Genomic DNA, 22,807 nt, shown 5'->3' on the forward strand with positions numbered 1-22,807 from the left:
GGGGAGGGAATGGTATAGGAGTGTTGTTTGTTGTTAATTCCAGTTTTTTTTTCATTTTAAATATTCGTAATATAATAATGCGCATGAAGAGTTTATATATATATATATATATATATATATATATATATATATATATATATATATATGTAGAATAATATGAAAAAAAAAAAAAACAGAAAACAAACAAACAAAAAAAAAAGGAAAAAGAAACTATTCGCATTATATTTTACTTTAATTATTTCAAGATATTTAAATAGTTAAAATATCCTCATCATCTCTCTCTCTCTTTCTCTCTCTCTCTCTCTCTCTCTCTCTCTATAGATTTGTATTAAATCGATAGACTGAATGAGCGCAGCAACACATTTTTCTTTTATTCTTTAAAATCAATCAATCAATCAATCTGTAAAGAGAAGAGAGACTCTGACGTAATACACACATAATATTTCTATTTATAATAACGATAAGATCTAATCAGGCTAAAAAAAAATAGTGATTAGAATAAGCGACTTAAATTTGGGGTAGCTATCAGAGACAGCTTAATAATAATCGCTAAAGCGTTAAGATTATTATTCTCAAGATGATTCTTTCTCTCTCTTTCTCCCTCTCTCTCTCTCTCTCTCTCTCAGAAAATAAGGAAAAAAAAGAGATATCTTTAAGAAACGCAATATGTCGATAATTGTAAAGATTTAGACATTAAACAATATGATCATTCCTATGATCAGACGAAACAAAAAATTATATATATTCTTTTTTAATTGTTATATTAAGCCAAGTGCCAGCGGCGAAGTGTCATTTAATGATGCACAAAAAAGAAAAAGAAAAAAAAAACAGATTGCAGAAAAACAAATACATATATATATATATATATATATATATATATATATATGTATGTATGTATGTATGTATGTATGTATGTATGTATTCGCCTATTATTCTAATCTAATTCCATTTTAATAACATTGGCTTCTAGCATTTGGCCTTTAAAATTCTAATTCTAATTCTCAGTGCCTTTCAATCGCTTATAACAGTTGTATCATTTAACTGTTGTAACGTACAAACGAAGAAATGCGCTTCGTCCTGGGCTGTGTGTGTATGTGTGTGTGTGTGTATGTATTTGTGTATGTGTGTTTGTGTGTCTAAGATCAACAATTAATTAATTTATTAATTAACTATACAAATAATCAATCATATAATCAATTATTTCAGAAGTATATAATATATTTAAAAGAAAATCCTTTGGCATACTTTCGGAGCTGTATTGCTTCATGGGATTTTTTTTTGTAGATAAAGTAGATTTCTCTTTTATCTTTCTAATATATACATATATACATTAATATTATTATGCTATTGTTGTTATTATCATTATTATTATTATTATTATTATTATTATTATTATTATTATTATTATTATTATTATTATTATTATTATTATATAGTATTGTAAATAATGCGTATTTTACATGTTACGAAAACTTTTTACCGAATCGAACGACTAATCTTTGCTCATAATCATTTGCACTTTTATACCTAACGAGCAAGCAAGCAAGCCTATTCAAAAAAAAAAAAATTAAGAAAAAAAAAGAAAAAAAAACAGAAAAAAAAATAAAAAAAAAATTAATACATATATAATATACATACGTATTTACATAAATAAATCATGAGAACAATATTAGTCCTTAGACGTCAATAATAAAACATATTGCATGCGTTAAGTTAACATTGCTATTATTATATAATAATTATCGATCTACAATATATATGTTTTTAATCTCATATACAATCATATATATACATATTTATAATATATATATATATATATATATATATATGTATATTTATAATATATATGTATATACTATAAATATTAAAAGTAAATATAAACATGTGTGTTGTGTGTGCGCGCGCGTAGTGTGCTTGTGAAAACATAAATATGCGATCTTCCTCTGTCATATTATATATATATATATATATATACGCATAAAATTATTATATATATATATTAACATATTTCAGATATAGATAGATTAATATTTAATTTAATTATATATCAAATTCGTTTTCCTTTCTTTTTGAAGAAAATTATATATATAGTAAAACAACATACACACACACACACACACACACATATATATATATATATATATACAGAAAATTTAAGTTTGGACTTTCGATGAAATAATATTAAAATATAAATAATTGAAAAGTGTGCTTCGTTTCCTACGTTTTAAAGTACTTTTCATTATTAAGTATAATAATTAATAAATTTTAATCTACTTGGTCGTAAAGATAACATTTATAGTGTCAACGATCACGAAAAGTAAAAAAAAAAAAAATGAAAGTAAAAGCAAAATAGACAAAGAATTTTGTTTAGAAACTGATAACAATGATAAGAATGATTTAAAATGTGTTCAGATTCTTTTGTCGTTTAGAAAATTCTAATTGTCAGTTTAAATCAGTAACTCTCTTGAATGGTAAATTATTTTCCGTCATGGACTTGGTTGTTGATAAAGAAAATAATCGAAAAAAGATTACATTGTCATGGGAAAATGTGACGGTTAGCGTAAATGATCACAAACAAACTTTCCTACAATCTGTTTGGTCTGATATTAGAAGTGGATCGCGTATTAGAAAATTAGAATTATTAAAGAAAGGTAATTGTGAATTAGAAATTTTTTTTCCGTTAATTTTACAATTAAAAATGTTAATTGACAAATTATTTGTTCATTAAGTTCGTTTAATAATCAATTAATTGCAGTGTCCGGTTATGCAGAAAGTAATAACATGATTGCTATAATGGGACCAAGGTATGTAAGATTAGATTTAGAAAATCAATGTTATTTAGATCGTTAATCAATTGTTTTATTATAGTGGCGCCGGAAAGACTACTTTGTTAAGTACGATTGCAAAAAAAATTCAACCGACTTGTGGTAGTATCAGAATTAATGGATTAGATGTTTCCGATATTATTATGTCACAAATTTCGAGTTACATGGATCAATGTAATGCAATGTCTGTTGATCTTACATCTAGAGAACATCTTTTGTTTATGGTATATATACATATATATATATATATATATATATATGCATATATATACATTTGTTTAAACTTTTGTTAAATGTCGAAGAAGTTAAATAATAGAAAAGCTTAGATTTTTTTTTTCTACTTTTTAATAATATTTACAGTGTGCACTAAAAATGGATAAAAACAAGAGTTATCGTGAAAGAAGTGATAGAACTGACAAACTTTTAAATGAATTTGGATTACATGAATGTAAAAATAATTTAATAACAAAGTTGTCAGCTGGCGAGAGGAAACGATTATTTCTAATCTCGGAATTAGTTGCTAGACCTAAAATTATTTTTTTAGATGAGCCTACAACAGGTAATTAATATTTTAAATATATTATTTAAAATATTTTGATATAATTTAGAACGTGTATAATTAATAATAAGTGAATCTTTTTAACACACGCACACATACACACACACATATATAATAATATATATATATATATAGATCTTGATAGTCTCACAGCAATGAACATTATAGAAATGTTAAAATTAATATCAATTAAGGATACTTTGGTCATTTGCACTATTCATCAGCCAGGAATGGCAATGTATAATTTGTTTACACATATTGTTTTATTGGCTGATGGTAGAAATGTTTTTTCTGGTAGTATTGAAGATGTCAAGCCGTTTTTCGAAAGGTATTAATTTTCTTTTTTTAATTAACAATAATAATGTTTATTGGCATTTTTTATTTTAATAGTCTAGGATTCAGATGTCCAGCTGGTATAGATCAATCGGAATATCACATAAGTATTTTGTCTCAACATGATCCAATGAAATCGACCGAAGAACAATCTTTAAAAATATCCGAAGCATTTTTACAATCGTCTTATTACAAATTACCTGCCATTGAGAAAGATTCTAAAGAAAATATACAAACGAATTTATGCAAGTAATAAGAACGCGTCGATTTTTTTTATTTTAAAAATTTCTTCCTCGAAAGATTTGATTTCTTTTTTGATTTTCTTTTTTCTTTTTTCCTTTTTTTTTTTTTTTTATTTTATAGCAAACCAGGACAATTGAAACAACTTTTTTGGTTACTTTGGAGAATTTATAAAAAAAAGAAGAGGACATTTTTTTCTGATAATTTATCGTGGATATCTTTCTTGGTAACAAAAAAAAAAATCGAAAACAAAAAATTAGATTTTCCATAAAAATTTATCTTTGTTAATTTTTTAATAATAATAATAATAATTACTATTATTATTATTATTAAAATTATTATTATTATTATTATTTTTTTTTTTTTTTTTTTTAGATATCTATGATCGCTGTAAGTCTATTTTTTTATGGTAATAATACTAATACGCAGAAAGGAATGCAAAATGTTAGAGGAGCATTATACATGATGACGTCTGAAATAATATTTACAGTTGCTTATTCAGTAATATACGAATTACCATCAGATATAATTAATTATCTTCGTGAAACTTCAATCTATGGTCCAGGTGTTTATTACATTGCTACTTTTATTGGATTGGTAACATTATAAAAATATTATATCATAATTTTATATAATTTATTTGTCTTTATAAAAATTCATATTTATATATACATATTGAAATTATATTTTCAGATACCAAAATCTATAATGAAATCCTTTATGTTTACATTGTCAATAGTTTTGACATTGCATAATAACATTTATTGGAACGATATTTTATATTATTGTCTTTCAACGACATTAGGTGCTATTTGTGGTACTGCTTATGGTATGATGATGTCAAGTTGGACAATGAATATTAATTTAACGACAATAATTATGGTACCAATCGATATGATTTTTCTTTTAACCGCCGGTATATTTTATAATCTGAGGTGAGTTCATGGATTGATTAATTGATAATTAATAATAATGTGTGAGAAAAATTAAATACTCTTTGAAAGACGATATAAATTGTAACGAATTATTACTTTTTTTTTTTTCTTTTTATTTTTTTATTCAGAAGTTTACCAACTTATTTGAGATATATAAAATATTTGTCAATATTTTATTACATCAACGAATGTCTCTCAATAATTTATTGGTCTCACGTTGATAAAATTGGTAAGAAATTTTTTATGTATTACTTTTTTTTTTTTTCTTTTTCCTTTGTGTAATGATGATAACGAAGATTAGAGGAAGGTAAACGTGATATTTTAGATTGTGAACTAGGCGAAGGATTACCATGTTTAGAAAATGGAACGGAAGTTTTATATGAGTATGGTTATAATGGGTCCAACTTTATCTTGGATTTATGTGGAATGATAATCTTAACAATCGTCATGTCTATCGTTGGATACTTTGGAGTTAAAAGAACCAGAAGAGTAAGTCTTTTATCTTAGAAAAAAAACTAGACATATTAGAAGAAGTAAGATAACTAGTATTAGTCAAATATGATGTAATTGGTATAAATTTTACGATTAGAATTAATTTGTTGATTAGGTAGGCAATTGTAAAGATCAAGTTATGCATTAATTTTATTCTTCCCTCTGTATAATTGTTATTATTATTTTATGTTATATTATAAATAATTCACAACGATGATATATATATATATATATTCGTATATATATAATTTCTAATAAACCGGTGCCTTTTGACTTTTACAACGAAGTATCAAAAAACTGACAAAATGACAGACAAGACATATTATTAAAAGACCTAATAAATCTATGTAATAATGATCGATTATGTAACCATATTTATCAAGAACTTTTAACCCAGTAGAGATGCAAGATATTTCTGGATCTGATGAACAATCTTAAAGAAAAATAAAAAAAAAGATAATTAATAAACAATATTATATATATGTGTATATATATTAGAAAAAAAAACTTCATTTAATATATACCTATGTGATCAATTTTTTTCCATTGCACCAAAGAAACAGCTTCCAAACCATAATAAAATATTGATAAATATTTTAACCATGATATTAGTGGTGATAAATTTCTAAAAAAAATTGGAAAAATATAACAAAAATTTCGTAAATTGTGAAAGCAACAATAATATCAATAATAATAATAATAATAATAATAATAATAATAGTAATAATTGTACTGACCCAAGATGTAAGAAGATGCCAGAATACAAGAGATTTAGGAAATCGATTGGTACGGATACCAAAGAAGCTGTCTCTATTGAATTAAAGGATGCTGACATCAAGAGTCCTGTTGAGATTATAGAGAAAAACAATTGAGTCCTATTATTTCGCTTTACATAAAATAAATCTAGATAATATAATTATAATAAATATATACCAAAAGCGGAAGCAGCAAAGGCACAGAAAATAATTGGTATAATGAAATAAAAAAAATCAAATAATCCATCTTTCAGTCCGGTGATAAGATAAATCATTCCGGCATATAAAAATGGTTGAAATATGGTACCTGGAATCTGAATAATTTATAAATCTCAATGATGACTTTGTTAATTTGATATATATATATATATATATATATATATATATATATATTCTTTTTACAATGAATTAATTATTATTATTATTTTTAATGAATTACCATAATTAGAACTTTACTGATGTAATATGATGTTGGATCGTACAAGCTCGCTGCGATTTCACGCAAAAGTAATGGCATTTCACTTGGGAATGTATAAAAATTGGCGTAATTAAACATGAATATTGTTTCCACTACGATTAGGTAATAGAGACCTTGCATATTTTGTATACTACTTTGATCAACTTCCTTGTTTACGTTTATGTATGGTAAAGATATAAAAATACCTATAAACTTTCATATTGATATCCTTTAAATTTTAATAATCAGTAAAAATGATAAATTGAAACAATTTATAAATCGTAAAATTAAAAAAGAAAATGATAAAAATTAATAATAATAATAAAATTGATCTTTATTTATTTATTTATTTTTTTTTTTTTTTTTAATTTTTTAACTTACCAAATAAAATATAAATCGTAGGAATATAGAAAAGAGATTTCTCTTGTAATCGATGTAAGTTCGCCAAAGTAACCATTCGATTTGAGTTAATGTTCTGATCTTTTTAAAATCATTTTTCGATAATACATTGTCCGAAAATATTATTGATAAATTATTAATATCTTTAACATATTCGTGATTATTTCTGATCAAAGATAAAACTTTTTCTCCGTAAATTGATTTTTCATATTGATCACAGATCCATTTCACCTGTTTAGAATAGAAACTGTGTTCATCCATAATCTTTTTCTTAATTTCTTATAAATACCAATCGTTTTTACCTTCTTAGAATTCTCATCCTCGTTCTCATGTTTGACAGATAATTGGGACACGTAAAACTCAGCATTATTGTAAGTTGGTGGACAGTGTAGATTTAGGCTAATAAAATGATATAGAAAAAGAAAATGATATAGAAAAAGAAAAATAATAATATAAATAATATTATTTTTAGGATATACCTATCAAAGAAATTTGCGGCGTCGGTTATTGAGCCTTGAAAGGCAACTCGACTGTCGGATATTAATAAAAGCTGATGAAAAATGTCGAGTAAACCTGAAGCTGGTTGATGTATAGAACAGATAACTATTTTACCCCTTGTAGCAACGTCATGAAGAGTTTTCACTACTGTCATGGTTGCATAACTATCAAGACCTGTCGTAGGTTCATCGCAAAAGAGAATACTGGGCTCTGTCAATAACTATGACAAAACAAATTTCTTATAAAAATGATTTTTAAAAGATATATATATATATATATATATATATCTTTGTGTAGAAAAATTTTTCAAAATTAATTTTCAAAAGGTTTGAAATTAGTCTTCTTCTTACTTGCACTGCCAAGGACACTCTCTTCTTTTCGCCGCCAGATAATGCTGACAATTTAGAATTAACACAATTGATCAATGTCAATTCCGTCAAAAGTGCAGATATTCTTAATTTTCTTAAACCTGCACGATACCTTCGATCCATCCTCATACATGCCTAATTCGAAAAATAAGGAATCTCTTATAATAGCGTTAATCCGATCGAACAAGAATTCTTAACAAAACTGACCATAAATTCCATGTGTTCCTGAACGGTCAATGATTCAACAACAAGATCCTGTTGAGGCACATAACCAGATATTTTAATCATTTCTTTCTTGTTAATTGATCTCCCGTTCAATAAAATTTCACCCTCGATTTCGCCTAATGACAATAGTAATAATAATAATAATAGTAAGATTGGCAATAATAATAATAATAATAATAATAATAATAATAATAGTAATAATAATAAAGGAAGTTGTTGTATCTTTTTCTTTTTATAAAATATTGTAATATAAATTATAAAGATAATGAAAACCTTCTATTCGTTGGCTCAACGTCGCAAGGAGAGTTGTCTTTCCAGCTCCGCTATAAAATACAATTTGTTTTGTTCCATTATTGTAAAACAATCTTAATAGATTCTTAAGGATTGCTTGATTCTTACCTCGGACCCATGATAGCCATCAATGTTCCAGATTGAACAATACCATTTACTAGAAAAACATTTTATATACATATATTGATACAAATTATATTATTATTATTGTTATTATTATTATTATTATTAATTATTTGTTAAAATTGTTAATACCTCCATTCAAAATACGAATATATTCGAATCTGTCTAATCCGAGGAAACTCCTTAAGTAATTTTGATTTTTCTTTTTCACGGCAAAAGATATATTTTTCCACATCAAATTGAAGTTTTTTTCAGGATTTTCTGACGTACTCGAATACTTGATTTTAGTTTGCATCTGCAAAAAAAAAATTATTCACGCTGATGCAAAATCAAACTCGTTTTTCGATCTACATATAAACAGGACAATTCATAATAAAAAATTCACATAAAATGTGAACGTTTCGTAGCGATTTATACGTAATGCACGTAGTATAATAATTATAAAAAAGATTTAATTACGAGGTAATTAATAGAAATGTTTATAAAAATTCTCAGGAATTTAGTACACTTGAGAAAATCTAATAAATTAATCTTATGAAGTTATGTAAAGTACTGGTTCGATATGATATTAATCAATGCTATGTGATCTCCGTAACTATTCTAATGAGGTTTACATAAGGAAAATAATTTCAATACGAATAGGCGTTTCTGATAACTGATAACGACGACAATGACGACAACGATGACGATGATAATGAAGAAATTATGATGATGATGATGATGATAATAATAATAATGAAGAAGACTTACTTTAATGTTCTAATCGTTGAACGAACAGCAAAATATAAAAGATCAATTGATGAAATGTCCTGTTCAATTTTGACTTCCGATTGTTTTTTGTTCGAAAACAAAAAAGAAGCTAAAAATTTAAAATAAATAAATAAATAAAAACGAAGGATGAACAAGTCCGTCACAATGAAGATGATTATTCCAATGATTTCACTTTTAAGATAAGACTTATAAAATTATAAAGACAGGACGAACGTGTTAGAAGGATAATCAAAAGGCAAATGTATACTTCAAGACCGCTTATGTATTTATTATACCAATACGATCACCAGCTAATTTGCGATATTGCAAGGAAAAAGACGAAGGAGAGAGTTATCTATAACTTAGTGGGCTGTAAAACGTTATGCAACAAACTTGTAGCTCTATGATACGTGGAAAATTAATCGAATGTAGAAAAATATATAAGTATATAAATAGAACATGAAATTAATATGTAAATCATTTGTTATATGTAATCCATGGATTATAAATTAGTTTTATTTTTATTAAATGATTTTTCAGTTCATTCGTTTGCTCGTTTGATCTAATTAAATTGATATTTATAGAAAATTGGAATTTTAAAAGATTTCTATTGTGATCTAATTACCTCAGACGACTCAGATTAGATTGGAAAAAAAACGTATTCTCATTATCTTAATAAAAATTTATCAATATTAATTTTCATATATGTATGTCAATTTGGAAGGAGAAAGAAAAAAGTAATTATCATTATTTTAATTATAGTTAATTATAGTGTTTAATTCAATAAGAATTATCGAATTATCGTCGATTAGATCCAACGAAAATATATTTATCAATATTAAATAAATATATATAACTAATATTAATTAATATATTAAATAATAAAATATATTAATTAATTCGTCGATATAATAAATTTTTATTAAAGAACTTTGATAAGAATAGATAGGTCGTTTAAAAAATATTTTAAATGTTTAAATCTAATTCGACGTGAAATTAAATACATAATAACATAGGATAGAATAGAATATTATTGTATAATAAAATAGAATATAGAATGCAATATGTTGCAAGTGAGCAAGATTTTAGATAAAACATGTACAATTTCTCGAGTTCAATGAGAGAGAATGATGTTGAGAATGATTAGAGGGAGAAAATGATTAGGGAAAGGCAGAAGAGGGTACAAAGATGGAAGATCGTGATGATGATAAGACGATAGAAATTATTTAGACAATTTGTTGTGATTACACGATAATAGTTAGCGAAGGTTAAACGAAATAATATTTACGTTTACGTTTCCAAAGATTTTTTTTTCTCTCTTACTCTTTCTCTCTCTCTATCTCTCTCTCACTCTCTTTCTCTATTTCTCTTATATTCATCCTCACTTTAATCATCACGTATCTCTCATTTCCACGAAACAACAGGAAGGAAACAAAAAGGATTCTGTTAAGTTAGAAGGAGAATATATATATATATACGTATTTAATATCGTTTCAAATATAACCGACGTTTAGTTGTTCCTAATATATAGTACAGTTTTAATCGTTATCGTGTCTCGTGTCTCTTGTAATTAGAAAATTGTTTATGATATATTTTATAACATTAACGTATGAAAACATTTATTATTATTATTATTATTATTATTATTATTATTATTATTATTATTATTATATTTATTTTGCATAAGGGGGCTTGTCTCTCTCTCATCATCATCATCATCATCATCACCATCACCATCATCATTATTATTATCATTATTATTATCATTATTAATTTACTTGTTCTATTGTCTCTATATTATTATACTTTTATAATTATTTCCAGTTATTATTTGACAAAATGGATCCAGCGTTACCGTCGCCATCATCATCAGGACATGTTACACGAACGAACCAAGAATGTTGGACGGATGAAGAGGATATGTTTTTATTCATCCTTATAAAGAATCGTATCGAAATAATGCACCCTACATCCAGTGCAGAAACGAAGGCACAATTATGGATAGAAGTGGAAGAACGTTTAAACAAAAAATACAAAAAAAGGAGAGACATAAACTGCGTTAAGGAACGTTGGGAAAAGTTGAAGAGTTTGGCAAAACTCGATGTTTATACGTTTCTATCGAAGGTTAAGTTAGAATAATATATACAGACGTGTATATGTGTGTTCGAAAATGTTTGAAAAAGGAACAAAAAAAAAAAAAAAAAAAGAAAGGAAACAATCTTTGTAAACAAACTTTCAAACATCCATCCTTCGTTTCAATTGGAAAATTTGGAAATATTTCTTTCTTTTTCTTTTTAATTACTTTTTTTCTCTTCCTTTCATTTCTTTTTTTTTTCCTTTTTTTCTTTTTATTAACTTTTCTTTATTTTCATTTCTCTCTCTCTCTTTTTTTTCCTCTTCTACTTTCTTTTCTCTCTACAATCTCTATATAATATATTTCAGATCAAAAAAAAGTTACCACGTAACACGAGCTATCGTCCATCGAATTTCAATTTGCAAATTTGGAAATTGTTAAAGCCCCATAAGATGAAGCAGGGGGAGTCCGATGATGCGAACGAGTATACCGCATACATATCCAGTTTCGAATTTCCCAATGAGATTAATATATTATTGGACAATTTAATAAGAATGAGCGATATCGTGTTCGATCCAAATTTTTCTAGTTCGTCTTCCTCCACTATATCGGAAAGAAGTCGTAGCCTAAGTCCTCCAAGAACGATGTCCCCTGTAGTCAATACATCGTATAGATCTAGATCGGTCCAACCTGCGGTCAATAGTTATATGACATATGAAGATTTGACACTATTATCCGATGAAGAAAACGAAGCCCGTAGAATTTCGAGAATGGAAACAAAAAGATCATTGTTATCAGATCTAAGATCATTGTCGATCGATCAAGTACCAGAAAGACTATTACTAATGAACAAATCATGGGAGTCAAATCTACGTAATGGTAATCATAATGATAATATAAATAATAATAATAATAATAATAATAATAATAATAATAATAATAATAATAATAATAGTAGTAGTAATAATAATAATAATAACAACAATAATCGTTTAGAATGTACATACACATAATTTCTTATATCGATTATTCTTATATATATATATATATATATATATATATATATATATATATATATATATATATATATATATATATATATAAGATATATATATATATATTTTTTTTTTGTTCTTTATTTCTCTTTCTTTTTTTTATCTTCTTTATATTTTAATTTTTTATTTATTTTTTCTTTTTTTTCAAGTATCATCGTTTAATCCCAACGATAGATGGATAAGATTAATACAATCTGATCTAAGGAGAGAAGATCTTACAGGAGCGACCGATGAGTTCGAAAAAGAAATGTATCGACCAGAGACATCGAGGACCGAACCATCGAGGACTGCACCATCGAGCAGCCGACAACCGAGGGCCGAACCATCGAGTATCGAACCATCGGGGGCCGGACCATCGAGAACCGAATCATCAAGGACCGAACCATCGAGGACAGAACCATCGAGAATCGAACCATCGAGAATCGAACCATCGAATATCGAACCATCGAAAACTGAAACATCAAGGGCCGAACCATCGAGGGCCGAACCATCGAGGGCCAAACCAATGAGGGCCAAACTAATAAGGACCAAACCAATAGATATCGAACTACCTCCATTTGATGGTAATAATAATAATAATAATAATAATAATAATAATAGTAATAATAATAATAGTAATAATAATAATAATAATAATATTAATATTAATAATAATAATAATAATAATATCTTAGATATTATAATTTTTTCTTATATTTACATTTTTCTGATTTTTCTTTTCAAACACAATCGTTACACCATGAAGATGCATCGGGTTACCTGAAAGAATTTAATGTAAGAACGTCTGACGATAGTAACGAAGAAAGATCACCCCAGAGAGCAAGGTGTGCCGAATTAAAAATCGAACCACGTCGATCTACTGGTAATAATAATAATAATAATAATAAGAATATTAATCGTTGAAAAAATACATATATTTTTCGTACGCTCAATTATTCTTTCAAATTCGTTTCTATATTTTTTTTTTTCTTCATTTATTCTTCTCTCTCTCTCTCTCTCTCTCTCTTTCTCTTTCTGTCTCTCTTTCTCTTCCTCTTTCTCTCTCTCTCTCTCTCTCTCTCTCTCTCTCTTTGTTTCCATTACACATATCATCATTTCCATTCTACTAATTTTTTTTCTACAAGTACAACCGTCTCACCCCGGCGAGAAACAGGTTAAAATAAAAGAATCTGATTTAGTAAAATCGAGCGATGAAAGGAAAAGAAAAAAAAGCACCAGTACGATGGGGTGAACCAATTTATCACACTGCTGGTAATAATAATAATAATAATTATAATAATAATAATAATAATAATAATAATTGCTTGGAAAGTACTTAAACACGTGTCTAATTTATCGATTAGTTCTGTTACATTTCTTTCTTTTATTTTTCTTTTTCTTTCTCTTTTACTTTGATTCCTTACATATCGTCTTTATTTTTCTTTTCACATTTTTATTTTTCTATCTTCCTTTTTTTTTCCAAGATCAACTGTCTAGTTCCAACATTACGTGGGTTGTATTAAGAGAATCTCAGATAACAATGGTTGATAATCCTAACGAAGAAAGAGGGGCGCAATCGCAACCTAGGATCGAACCAACTGATCAATCTAATAGTAATAATAATAATAATAATAATAATAATAATAATAATAATAATAATAGTAGTAGTAATAATAATAATAATAATAATAATAATAATAATAATAATAATAATAATAACAACAATAATAATAATAGTAATAATAATAATTGTTTAGAGAGTACTTAGACACATATCGTCTCTTGTTTTCTTTTCACATTTTTATTTTTCTATCTTCCTTTTTTTTTTGCAAGATCAACTGTCTAGTTCCAACATTACGTGGGTTGTATTAAAAGAATCTCATGTGACAACGGTTGATGATCCTAATGAAGAAAGAGGAACGCAATCGCAACTGAGAACCGAACCAACTAATCAATCTAATAGTAATAATAATAATACTAAAAATAATTGTTTAGAGAATACTAAAACACATTTCTCGTATATTGATTGTTCTTCCTACATATTTGTCTTCATTTTTTACTTTTTATATTCTTTCACTTTTATTTTGCCTTTGTTCTTTTATACATTTTCGTTCTTTTCTTTTTTCTTTTTTTTTTGTTTTTTTTCTTTACATTTTAATTTTCTATTTATTTATTTATTTATTTATTTAATTTCTTTTTCTTTCAAGGACAATGGTTTTATTCAAACGAGAAATGGATACATTTAAAAGAATCCAATGTAGCACCGATGGATGATAGTGGCGAAAAACAAACATCGCCAATATTATTAGAGAACGAACCAGTTTATCGATCTGATGGTAATAATAATAATAATAATAATAATAATAATAATAATAATAATAATAATAATAGTAATAATAATAATCACTTAAGAAGTACATATGTACACGTTTTTTGTAGATTGTCCTTCTACGTCTGTGTTTTCTATTCTTTTTTTTTTTCTTCTTGCCTCCTTTTTTATTTCAGTTTTTTCATTGTTCCCTTATATGTATTTTCAATCGTTTTTATATTTTTATTTTTTTATCTTTTTCTTGTCAAGCACGATTCCTTTCAACTAGCGATAAAATAAAAGAATCTGATATAAGAACGAGAGATGATAACGAAACAAGACAAATGCAAAGAACACATTGGAACGAATCAAATCAACAATTTGGTAATAATAATAATAATAATAATAATAGTAATAATAGTAATGATAGTAATTATTCACCTAATACGTATATCGATTTTTTCTTTCGCATTGGCTTCTATCTTTTACTTCTTCTTTTATTTCTCCTTTTCTTTTATTTTTTTTTTGTTACAGTTTTTATTCCTCTATTTTTTTCTTTTCTTAAATTTTATTTTATATTTTGAAGTACGCTCACTTTATCCCGGCGAAAGATGGATTAGACTAAGAGAAACTGATAAATCAACGAGCGATGATAGTGGAGAAGAAAGAAGAATCCGTGCCATACAGAGGAACGAACTATTATTCCAATCTGATGGTAATAATAATAATAATCATAATAATAATAATAATAATAATAATAATAATAATAATAATAATAATAATAATAATAATAATAATAATGGCTTAAAAAATACATTAATAGATTTCTGGTTTAAACCGATTGTTTTTTTCTACGCGTTTATTTCTAATTTTTTCTTTCGTTTAGTTTTTGATTTTTTTTTCTTTCTTTTTTTTTTTTTTTTTTTTTTTTTATTTTATTTCTTTGAAAAAGAATTCTATCTTTGTAATATATATATACATTTTTTTTTCTCTACATTTCATTTTTTAAATTCTTGTTACCCTTTAATTCTTTTTTTTTTTTTTTGTACTTTTGAAGTAGCAGTGTTCCATTCCCCCAGTAAACGGATTAAATTAAAAGATTTAGAAGAACAAGATTCATCAATATTGAAGGATAATGTAAGAGAAAGAAGAACATCACAAGAATTGAAAATACATCCAGCCCTGCTTAGTGGTGGTAATAATAATAATAATAATAATAATCGTTTAAAAACTACTTACATATACATAATTTTTATACTAATCGTTTGTTCAAACTTGTTTCTATTTTTTTTCTTTTTTTTTTTGTTCTTTTTTTTTTGTTCTTTTTTTTTCATTCTTTTATCTTCATTCTTCTTTGCTACCTTATATATTTTCATCTTTTCTTTTTTCTGCTTTTTCATTTTTTAATCTTGTTTTTTTTTTTTTTTTTTTTTTTTTTTAAGTAAAACCGTTTCAACCCACTGATAACTGGATTGAATTAAGTGAAACCGATGTAATGACAGGAGATTCTTCAGAATCGAGCGAACATATCAGAGAAGTAAGAGGAACATTCAGAATCGACCCATCCTCGTATACTGATGGTAATAATATTAACAATATAATATTAATAATAATGATATAATTCTAATAATAATAATTGGAAAGTGCATACACACACTTTCTATGCCAATTGTTCATCCACATTTGTTTCTATTATGTTTTTTTTTTCTCATTCTTTTATCTTTATTTTTTCTTTGTTAACTTATATATTTTCATTTTGACTTGATCGTTTGTTTATTTTGTTTTTTTCTTTTTCTTTTCTTTTCTTATTTCTTGTTTTTCTTTTATTTTTTTTTCTTTTTTTTTCTCTTTTTTTTTTTTTTTTTTTTTATATATATAAGCACAACCCACCGATAAATGTGCTAAATATAAAGAATCTAATGTAAAAACGAGCGACGATAGTTCCGAAGAGAAAACAACGTCCACAGCATCAAGAACAGAATCAATTTATTACTCTGATGGTAATAACTAATAACTAATAATAATAATAATAATAATAATCGCTTATATGAAATGCGCACACACTAACATTCGTTGTGCATCGATTTTATTTTCTTCATTTATTTTTATTTTCCCCTTTCTCGCTCATACATTTTCTTTCATTTCTGTCTCTTTATATATATATAAAGAGACAGAAATGATATATATGTATATATACATATATATATATAATGATATATATATATATATATAAATATGTGTGTTTATTTATTTATATATTTTTCTTTTTAAATAGATTCATGCGTTTCCGAAGCATGGATTACAATAAGAGCACCCGATGGATCGATAGAAGCAATTCCTATGGATTCGGCCCGTATTGTAGCTGAAAAAGTTCAAAGAGTACCAAAGAAAAGTTTATCTACTCGAACTAGTGGTAAAAAAAAACAGATAATAATAATAATAATAATAATAATAATAATAATAATAATAATAATAATAATCTCTTACAAAGTACACTCACCATGTTTATCAAATGGTTCTGTCACCCTTGGTTCTATACTTTTCTTTTTTTTTTTTTTTTTTTTTTTTTTTTTTTTTCTTTTGGTTTTTATTAAGTACAACCGTATTATCCCGAATCATGGCTTAGGATAAAAGAATCTCTTATAAGGGAAAAAAAAGAATCAAGGAGGTCCTTATCAAGCCCTCCTCATGGTAATAATAATAATAATAATAATAATAATAATTATAATAATAATCTCTCTATAAAGTACATACATACGGAAACTCATGCGTTTCTCTTATATCGATTGTTCTTTCACGTTTGTTTCTATTTCTTTTTTTTTTTTTCGGTTTTTCTTTTTTTTTTTTTTTTTGTTCTTTTTTTTTCCATTATCAAGTACAATCGTATCACCCGATACCACTGCCTAGAACAAGAAAGTCTATTATAAGGGAATCAGATGTATTTATGAAACCGGCCGATAGTGATATTAGACCAGCACCAAGGGCTTTACCAAGGTTACCTCGTGGTAATAATAATTATCCTTTTTACAAAGTAAATACATACGTGTATACATACACATATAACCCCCTTTTATACTAATTGATTTTCACGTTTTTTTCTGTTTCACGTGTGTGTGTGTGTGTGTGTGTGTACGCGCGTTTTTTTTTTTCTTTTTCTTCCTTGCTTTATTTTTATATTTACTTTTTTGATATGAAATAGATATTCCTGCGAGAACAATCGATAGTAATATAGAAGTAAGACCAGGACCTTCATCAGCAAGGAAATTAGTGAGCCCACCTCGTGGTAATAATAATAATAATAATAATAATAATAATAATAATAATAATAATAATAATAATAATAATAATAATAATAATAATAATAATAATAATAATAATAATAATAATAATAATAATAATAATAATAATAATAATAATAATAATAATAATAATAATAATAATAATCCCTTAACAAAGTTAAATTAGTTAATATCTTAACTAATGCATTTCTATTATACAGATTACTTCCCTTCACGTTTGTTCTAATTTGTTCTCTTTTTATTTTATTTTATTTTATCCTAATTTTTTTTTTAATTATTATTTTGATACTTTTTTTATTTCATTCTTTTTTTCTTTTCTTTTACTTTTTATTTCAAGTACAACCGTACTATCCGGATTCGTGGATTAGAATAAGAGAATCTCCTACTTGGAATAGAGGAATCAGAAGGACCGATAATGAAATCGAAGTAAAACCAGCACGAAGGCTCTTATCAAACTTACCAGATGGTAATAATAATAATCCCTTTAAAAAAAAAAATATATATATATATATATATATATAAGTACGTACACATTATTATTATTTTTATTTGATACATCTATTTTTTTCTTTTTCTTCTTTTTTTTTCATTCAAGTACAACCATATTATTCGGAATCGTGGACTAGAATGATGGAACCTTCTATAAGAGAAAGAAATATAAGATCGTCCATAAATGAATCCGAAATAAGATCATCGTCGAGGAACTTATCAACTCAACATCGTGGTAATAATAATGATAATCTTAACTTACTTAATAAATAAATAAGTACGTATACCGCGTTTTACAGAGGGATGGAGAGATAGAAAGAGATAGACATAGTGATAGAAATAGAGAGATAAAAATAGAGATATAGAAATAGAGAGATAGAAATAGAGAGATAGTGAGAGAGAGAAAACTACCAAGAATATTTCGTTTGGTTCAAACTGATCACGTGCAACGAGATGTCGAATATTTTTACTTGTACCCCTTACTTTATGTCGATGCAAATCTATTACCATTTACAGCGAGTAGATTTTTGTCTTTGTTATGGGGTTGATGATAATGATGATAATAATAATAATAATAATAATAATAACGTAAACGTACGCTATGGAATATCGAATAGTTCTCGCGATGACATCATCCATTCCTCAAATTTGTTGCTTTAAAACTGTACGAATGATGTATCATTGGTGATCATTCTCTTCGATGACGATGCAGTATACGTACACACGTACATACAATATATGCATATTTCTCGTATATCGACATTCCTTTTATTGTTTTATTTGTTTTTTTGTTTAATTTTTTCTTTTTTTCTTTAAGTACTTTTCTCGGATAAACATGTTAGAATAAGAGAACCTGATATAAGGGAAAGATCACCTATGAGACAAACTAGTAGTTCTACTGATTCAAGATCATCGACGAGGGCCGAAACAGGCCGACATGATGGTAATAATAATAATAATAATAATAATAATAATAATGATAGTAATATTAATGGTAATAGTAACAATAATCACTTACACATAAAACATAGACATATAACATTTCTCATATATTGTTACTCCATATTTGTTTTTCATTTTTCATTTTCTTATCTTTTATTTTTATACTTTCCTTTGTTTCCTTACATATATATATATATATATATATATATATATATATATATATATATATGTGTGTGTGTGTGTGTGTTTTTCTTTTTATTTTTCTTTCTTATTTTATATTTGCATTTTCTTTTCTTTTTTTTTCTTTTTCCTTTTTCTTTTTTCAGTACGTTTTAATAAAAGAAGGGAGACCGATATAAGAGAAGATGATCATTTTGTAAGAACTGATTATCGTTCCCAACAATTCACGGAACAAATTTTCGCCGAGGAAGAACATTTAAGAAGATTAAATGTATTGAGAGCCCAGGAGAGCGAAATATTTTTATTAGAGACCGAACTTCTAGAAAATCAAATTCATATTCAACGAATGGAAAGCAATCTCGAAACGATACAAATGCGAAAACGAGTTGCTTTGAGCGAATATAAAATGGCGGAACTGAAGGAGATGATGGTCGAGATGAATATATCCGATTACAAAAGGTTAACTCTTTTTCTTTTTTCTTTTTCTTTCTTTTTTCTTCTTTTTTTTTTATCTCCTTTATTTTTATTCTTAATAACAGAGTAACGATATGAAAATAAAAATACGCATTATATTTATGTGTATATATACATGTGTGTACGGATGTATGTGTGTGTGTATATACATATATAGATTAACCAGAGTAAGGATGTATATATAGATAGAATGAATAAATGTTTGCCGGTACGTTCAGCGCCGCCGTCGGGCATTTTTTGAACTAATCACTAGAAAGTAATGAAAATTTTTCCCGCAAGGTTTCATTTCATTAAAATCGATTTGTTTTGAGGAATTGTTCGATAGTGCAAACGAGAAGTAATACGCGTTGAGATAAGTCAGACGTAATATTTGTCAAGTATTAATTTAAAAGTAAGAACATTGTTAAATATGCAACGAATCATTACTACACTTTCGCGGAATATTTCTGCTTCCAGGTATATAAAAAAAATATTTCTTAAATAATATCTAATAATTATTTATTTTGTTAAAAATATTTTTTCGAATAGTTCGAAAAGAAATTTTTCCTTTTTCTTTTTCGTTAACGTGCATGTACTCATAACCTTCAGAACCATTATTTTTTAAATAATTTCCATATTATTTTCTTACTTCCCTCGACGTAAATGAAATGATTTTACCTAATAATGAAATATTATGTAATGTATATATGCGATGTGTGTGTGTGTGTGTGTGTGTGTATGTATATAGGAAGAGAAAAATTCCATTTGACCTTAAATGTGTTTGTGACATTGTAACCTATATTTAGAAATATGTTTATTATCAAATGTTTATATTTGTGACATTGTGATTTAATTTTAGGAATATGTTTATTATCAAATGTTTTTGTTTGTGACATTGTAATTTATATATAAGAATATGTTTACTCTCAAATGTTTCTTTGTCACATTCTAATCTATATTTATGAGTATGTTTATTGCCAAATGTTTGTCTATGCTTCTACTTTTCTATTTAAATAACTTTGAATCTAATTAAAGATTGAATTTGGTCCAACTATAGATTTTTAATTTATTTTTAACATTGTAGTAAAAAATATTTACTACTTCTCTTCAGGTATTTCTATTTTCTTTTTGATGACAATTAATTCTTACTATTAAGTCATAGTTGTACCTAATAAACAACTAAGTTCTATGTGATTAAGTTATTAAATAAGAATGGTTGTTGATTCGTATCCTTACGATATTATTGTGGATACATTTTCAAGATTCAAAATAAAAGATTATACAAAATATTTGATTGCAGTCAAGCGAGAATGACTGGCGACCCTGGTTCTGGTGCAAACAGAGGCACTGGCGGTGCTGGTTCTATCCGAGCAGCTGGAGGGGCTTTTGGACAAATGGAAATTGCTCATGAAGAACAATTCTTTTATAATCAGGTCTGTTAAACAATGGAAGTTCCATCTGATATGTTCTTAAGAACATTCCAATATTGTATTATGATAGATTTGTTTGCCAGATTTGTACGTTAAAAAAAAAAAAAAATAAATAAATTGTCGTTTCTCCTTATTTTAGCAAAGGGAACAGATAAGAAAGTTGAGAGAAGGTATTCGCGACGAAATTGCTTTTCATGAGGAACAAATCCGCCGTCATCAAGAAGCTATTGAACGTCATAATGCAAGAATGAGTGAAATACATAATCCTCCTGAAGAACAATAAATATATTGGCGTCTATATTTACAAGCTTTATAAAGGGACACAGCTAATATTACATCATGTATAGATTTATGTATATAAATATATACTTATATTTTTATACATAATGTATATAATTATGTATGAAATATACACAACTATATACATAATGTGTATAATTATATATATATATATATATATATATAAGTATATATTTATAAATGATGTTAAGATTTAGTATGATCACTAGAACATCAAGAATTTTCTTCTTTTTTCTATACTAGATTCAATAGTTTTTATTAATTATTTTTAATGAACTTGGCTTTATCAATAATTATTGAATATTAAGAGAAATGATCTTGGCAGTATGTTACCAATAGTTAACAGATTTGTCTGAAAAAATTGCTATATTTAATAGATTTGTATATATTTTCAAATATTATGCTAATATATTCAATTTTCAAACAATAATGTAACAAATAATGTAACAGACACAGTAATTATTTGAAATAAAAGCCATTATAACGCAGAATCTTTTTAAATATTTGAAATTTATCCAAAATGGAAAACAATTGTTAAATCTATATAATAAATTTCATTTGTTTCTGAAAGATTAATAAGTTCAATGTTGATAATAATCGAACATAGATTTCTTTGATACCTCAAATATAATTATTTATGGTCTATTGTATTTTAAATCTGAAGTTCGAAGTAAAATAATCAATTTAATTAATTTAATATGTTTCGTTACATTGGTAAAGTAATAAGTCCACCAATTTATAGGTAATTAATAATTTGTCTAATAGATATATTTAATGATTGGAATCGATAATATATTAAGGTTAGAAAAAAAAAAATTACTTTTACAACATCAATGAAATAATATTTGTTTGCCAATTATAGATATTTTAATACAGAAAACAATACTTTATATAAGAATAATAAATTGTTGGATGAAAATGTAGCATACGAAACAGAATATTATTACAAAAAGGTAAACAACAATATCGTATGATTAACGACGCTTTTAAACATTTCTTTTCCACGACCATTATAATAGATAATATCGAGAGAGAATATTATATAATC

At 25.9% G+C, this 22,807-nt stretch overlaps 2 protein-coding genes across 16 annotated transcripts; one reads left to right on the forward strand and one right to left on the reverse strand.

The window, feature by feature from the left end:
* Positions 1–2,207: 2,207 nt before the first annotated feature.
* Positions 2,208–22,250, forward strand: LOC124429239. Of its 14 annotated transcripts, none has more exons than XM_046974259.1 (33): positions 2,208–2,651; positions 2,756–2,804; positions 2,869–3,049; positions 3,186–3,384; positions 3,520–3,712; positions 3,775–3,966; positions 4,081–4,183; positions 4,333–4,554; positions 4,651–4,892; positions 5,021–5,121; positions 5,194–5,381; positions 11,075–11,374; positions 11,693–12,203; positions 12,529–12,942; positions 13,125–13,241; positions 13,843–13,971; positions 14,192–14,320; positions 14,566–14,694; positions 14,937–15,050; positions 15,253–15,381; positions 15,724–15,861; positions 16,109–16,246; positions 16,547–16,666; positions 16,942–17,079; positions 17,262–17,357; positions 17,543–17,671; positions 17,866–17,949; positions 18,303–18,431; positions 18,561–18,689; positions 19,272–19,397; positions 19,723–20,035; positions 21,330–21,462; positions 21,599–22,250. In XM_046974259.1, the coding sequence occupies exons 1-33, from the start codon at positions 2,489–2,491 to the stop codon at positions 21,740–21,742; spliced, it is 5,622 nt and encodes a 1,873-aa protein (XP_046830215.1). In that variant the 5' UTR covers positions 2,208–2,488; the 3' UTR covers positions 21,743–22,250. The 14 variants fall into 14 exon arrangements, with proteins under 14 accessions (XP_046830215.1, XP_046830216.1, XP_046830218.1 ...); XM_046974260.1 differs by having other exon boundaries at positions 15,727–15,861; XM_046974262.1 differs by having other exon boundaries at positions 5,200–5,381.
* Positions 5,417–10,568, reverse strand: LOC124429241 (protein scarlet-like). Of its 2 annotated transcripts, none has more exons than XM_046974274.1 (15): positions 10,539–10,568; positions 9,251–9,359; positions 8,633–8,795; positions 8,486–8,534; positions 8,360–8,409; positions 8,069–8,202; positions 7,844–7,996; positions 7,475–7,713; positions 7,298–7,394; positions 6,978–7,226; positions 6,579–6,809; positions 6,318–6,453; positions 6,122–6,227; positions 5,909–6,009; positions 5,417–5,817 (listed from the first exon to the last, which is right to left on the reverse strand). In XM_046974274.1, the coding sequence occupies exons 3-15, from the start codon at positions 8,793–8,795 to the stop codon at positions 5,636–5,638; spliced, it is 1,890 nt and encodes a 629-aa protein (XP_046830230.1). In that variant the 5' UTR covers positions 9,251–9,359; positions 10,539–10,568; the 3' UTR covers positions 5,417–5,635. The 2 variants fall into 2 exon arrangements, with proteins under 2 accessions (XP_046830230.1, XP_046830231.1); XM_046974275.1 differs by lacking the exon at positions 10,539–10,568 and adding an exon at positions 9,876–9,942.
* Positions 22,251–22,807: the final 557 nt, after the last annotated feature.

Source organism: Vespa crabro, chromosome 14 (genome assembly GCF_910589235.1).
Source record: "Vespa crabro chromosome 14, iyVesCrab1.2, whole genome shotgun sequence".
Lineage (NCBI taxonomy): Eukaryota > Metazoa > Arthropoda > Insecta > Hymenoptera > Vespidae > Vespa > Vespa crabro.